Source organism: Trachymyrmex septentrionalis, unplaced genomic scaffold, assembly GCF_001594115.1.
Source record: "Trachymyrmex septentrionalis isolate Tsep2-gDNA-1 unplaced genomic scaffold, Tsep1.0 scaffold122, whole genome shotgun sequence".
Classification (NCBI taxonomy): domain Eukaryota; kingdom Metazoa; phylum Arthropoda; class Insecta; order Hymenoptera; family Formicidae; genus Trachymyrmex; species Trachymyrmex septentrionalis.
In genome coordinates, this window is record NW_017304352.1 from 453471 (window position 1) to 458286 (window position 4816).

General features: G+C 34.4%; 1 protein-coding gene across 2 annotated transcripts in view; it reads right to left on the reverse strand.

The window, feature by feature from the left end:
• Nucleotides 1-4816, reverse strand: part of LOC108755194 (alpha-(1,3)-fucosyltransferase C-like) — a 17934-nt gene that overhangs the window by 8986 nt on the left and 4132 nt on the right. Inside the window, exon 2 of one of the 2 annotated variants that reach the window (XM_018498087.1) lies at nucleotides 991-1273. In XM_018498087.1, coding sequence (XP_018353589.1) covers nucleotides 991-1273 — 283 coding nt within the window. Of the gene's footprint in view, nucleotides 1-990; nucleotides 1280-4816 lie in introns of both variants that reach the window. The other variant, XM_018498080.1, reaches the window with a different exon arrangement.

Sequence of the window (4816 nt, forward strand, 5' to 3'; positions counted from 1 at the left end):
ACCGATCTGGCTGTAACTTGGTGTGTGTTCCTCCAAAAGATGCTACTAACTAAATCTAACCTTGATACGCGCCAGTAGTGCCATCAGCAGTGACTTTGCACGGACTTTTCGAACGACCCTCGTATGTAGTATTATATATTAGGGATACCTTAGATTGTAAAATTACTTACTGGATACCAGATATCGGATATCCGAACAGAATATAACATTAGGTATCCAGTGTCCGATTAGATATCCGAAAAGGCAATTTTTTCGAATCATTTTCCGGACCGAATTCCAAGTGTTTTAAAAAAAATCCTATAGAGGAAAAGATTATAATTTTGCAACAATGTATAAGATATTACAGCAACATGAATATGCATACTTATGTGTATTTCTAGAACATTTGTATAACAAAAAATTGACAATTTAATGATGTTAAATTTCAACCGGATATGCTATTCCCGGATACTAATGATATCCGGTTATCCGGACAAATAGTAAAAAAGTGCCAAATAATACTGGATATTTTCTGGATATTTTTAATATATATATATATATGCATGTACAATATGACCTAAATACTACTTTCTTTTAAAATTTTTACTGTATCCATGTAAAGTTAGAGAATGTCTTATAGTTTTTTAATGCTCAGAAATGTTTCCTTTTTTAAATCTGACCATCAATTTTCAATTTTGGACTCAGTAAAAAAACTTTTTTAAGTCACAAAACTGAAGGCCATATAGAGTCCGATTATCTTATATCTTTATTTATGCAAAATAATATGTATTTTTAAATAATCGGTAAAGAACTAAAGGCTACAGTTATATATATAAAATTTGTATAGCGGTCATTTATAGTTGCTATATATAGCACTACATCTTTCGTATGATCGCGTATCATTCGTGTATGATCAGGGAAAATACCTCACAATATACTAGTTGGATTGTCTTTGTTTTCACGTGTTGGTTACGGATAATGATTTCTCGTTATCTGAAGTTATGTTATTACCTGAGCGGATTCATCAGCTTCTCCGTCACGTAATCGTCGCAGAAGGAATTTTCGAAAGACAGGTAGAAGAAGTAGTCAGTCTCAATTACATCTTTAAAACAATTGTGATAGCAGCTAAATTTGCCACACTTGCCATAAACATCGACGTCTATATGCTTCGATAGTTCCTTCACATATTCCAGTCGGCCACTTTTAGCATAGCAGTTGCTTACCAACCAAGATACCAGCTTGCTTTTACCCTTGATGGTATTCAATATCGCAGATGACACTTCTTCCGCGTTTCCTGCATCTGCGAAAACTGATTAGTTCTTGCGTACTCGAGGTAGCTTTATATAGAAAGAAGTAGAGATCCTATAACGCAGTGCGACAAAAAAAAATTGTTGGAGCGCGATTTCGAATCTGTTGATTGTGATAAAAGAAGACGTCCAAAACAGTATGCTATGCTTGGTTTTGCTCGATCGAGTTTGAATTTTATTTAATTGAAATTTGATATTAGCCAATTTTTGGCTATAAAAATTATCAAAAAAATGTAAAAATGAGGGGAAAGGGGGACTTGCAGCGGTTTTATCGTGTTTCTTGGAAAGTTTTACTAACATATCGTTTATAAAAAATAATAACTTAATTGACTTAAAACAGATGATTTTGCGACAATGAATTTGTTTTATTAAAAAATAAATGGAAAAAGAAATATATTGAAAAAAAATTAATTTGTTTACGCAGACATGTTGCTGTCACTCTGGTCCAAAAGCCAGCACAAGTCAGCGATCATGGCGTCAAGTTTTTTTTCTTTGTAGCGCTCTTCTAAAGGTAACGTTACTTGGTAAAGGCGTTCACCTTATTCGTATGATTCGATTTGCACTTGATGCAAAAAATATTCAATGTGATTATACAAGATATGAATTTTCAACGACATGTGGACAATGCATTCGAAAGTTTTTATTATAGTGTCAACCAATTCATAGACATTTGCTCGATATTTTTTTCAGCATGTTCGCCATGACATCTTTGGTCAATTAACTCATTTGTACTGAGCTTCTCTTAAAATGCCTTGTTTTTCTCCAATCATCGAATATCAAGGCCATTCATATGCCTAAAGCAAGAAATAATCCTTAGTACAATGTGAAAGGCAATTAAACAATTACACACTGATTCCTACCTTCCTTGATTTTCATTGAATTAAGTCTTTTGAAAATTTCGATTAAATATTTAAAAGCTTTTCCATTAGGATCTAGCGCTTTGATGAAGTTCTTTACAATGCCGAGTTTCATGTGAAGCGTTCCTCATAAAGGAATCAGAATTCTTTCTGCCGGGACAAGAGCAATGGTTGTCGAATGATATTCTTCAGTCCAATTTCAAACATTTTTTGAACGTCTTCTATCAAAATTAACCTTCAGATTCGAAAATTAACTGTTTTAAATGTTCATGTCATTACTTTTTATAGACTATTATATCTTAGTAAAACTTTCCAAGGGAAATATGATGAAGCCGCTCCGTGCTTCTCTTCCCTCTTATTTTTACATTTTTTGGTAATTTTTATAGTAAAAAATTGGCTAACTTCAAAATTCACTTAAATAAAACTCGATAGAGCAAAACCGAGCATAGTGTATTGTTTTGGAGGTCTTCTTCTATCACAATCAACCTTCAGATTCAAAATTGCGCTCCAATAATTTTTTTATCGCACTGTATAATCAGAGTTTAGCCAATGTGGACCAAAAATAATGGATAGAAAGAAATAACAGATATTGCTTTCTTGTGATGAACGCATGCGAAAAAAGTGTTAAAATATGTAACAGGCAATACATATACGTATGTGACAGACTCGAAGAAACCGACCGAGTTGATCAATTGGATGAATTGCAATTGTAATTTATTAATTTTTTCTTTATCCGAAATCTCGGAGCGATTTCTAACCTCTTTGATACAGGTTTGTGTTATCATCTGCTTGTTGCTATTTATCTTTTTCTTTTCTTTACATTTGTTTTTCGACAATATATGAAGCTATCTGAAGAATACCACTGGGCCAAGTAGAAAATCAATCAGAAGTTGTGCCCGCTTTCGATAAACTCTGATTATAGGAGGCTCTAGTGAGAAGATACGAGTAGACCACCCGAAAATTTGTTATTGAGATAGTAGTTTGTAGACATAAGAGTTATTTGTTTTATGACAGAGAAACTAATTACATTTTGCATAAAAAACATGTACAAGAAAGATGTAAGAACAATCAGTAAAGAATAGAGCTGTAATCATTTTGCTGTAAAGTATTCTATATTTTGTGATTTTAAGAACAGATTCTGGCTCTATCTTTCTGTCAATATTCGACAGGATCGTTGTTTTATCGATCATGGAGATGCTGGAATAACGGCCGAATTTAGTCGATATGTCGATAGTACAGATTTTTTTAATTCCAAATTTAAAAAGTCGATAACAGTGACATCTTTGATTTATTTCTTACATTATCGTTCTGTCTCACTTAAACGCATACATCTGTTTTTATCTAACATATTGTAACGCCATTTCTTGCAAGAACACTTACTTTTAGAAACAATTACTGCTTTGCTCGTATCATTCCGAGTCTTGGCTCAGCATTCGTATACACGTAATTTACAAATTGATATAAATTTTTCATTTTAATCTTAGTGTCTTATATGTATTTAGTATTGTTTGTGCACATAAAACGCCAGATGCTGAACTGTCGTTTTGCCTATACAATCTTTAAAACTTTTGTATTAAGGAAATATCTACGTTAGGTGACGCTCTATAAATTGAAAAAAATATAAGTTTTTGGTAAAACTGCAGAAAAGGAAAGCAACCGCCGACGAGCTTGACCTTGACATATGTTGTCAAGGTCATGACTCTGAACAACTTCCAACAAGTTTTAGCCGTCGCTTATTCGTTGAAAAATTATTAACAAAAAAAGTTTGAAAAAACGTTTTATTACTGCTATATATAATATTAAAACTATCCTACACTCTTCCTTGCTTACGTAATGACTTCATGCAAAGCAACTTCCATCCCACCTCCTCCCCTCCTGCTTGGAGACGCACGACTTCCACGCGAAGCGACTCCCACTCCACCTCTATCCTTCCTCCCCGCTTGCGGACGCATGACTTCCACGCAAAGTGACTCCCCTGTTGAGGAAGGGAGGGGGGAGCGCACGACTTCCATATGAAGCAACTTTCGAAGTCTTGTTGGAGATTTGGCCCACTTAAGGTCATGACTTCGAAAACCGCTTCGCGTGGAAGTCATGTGCCTCCAAGCAGGAGGGGAGGTAGGGTGGGAGTCGCTTTGCGTGGAAGTCGTGCATCTTAAAGCAGAGGGAAAGGTAGAATGGGAGTCGCTTCGCGTGGAAGTAATGCGTCCCTAAGCAGAAATAAAATGTTATTTTCTCAAACTTTTTTTGTTAATAACTTTTTAATGAATAAGGAGCGACAGCTAAAACTTGTTAGAGATTACTCAGGGTTATGATCTTGACAATATATGTCAAGATCAAGGTCGCTCCCTTTTTTTGCAGTTTTTTATCAAGTTTTTAACTTTCTTTTCGATTTTATAAAGTTCACTGCAGCATCTCCCAATTTTGCGTCTACTTGAATCCAGTAGAAGAATTTTTTATTTCGTTCAATAAATTCGAAGATTTATATCGGTCTGCAATGTCTCGACAATTTGTCACTCCAGCACCCCTCTTAAATACGACTTATATACGATTTACAAGACGCATTACTACATACATTACTACATTACTGTCTACTATTACATTGACATCGCACCCATACATATATAAAGGATGTTTCAAAATGATCTGACATTTTAAATTGCGCGCCATTTTTTT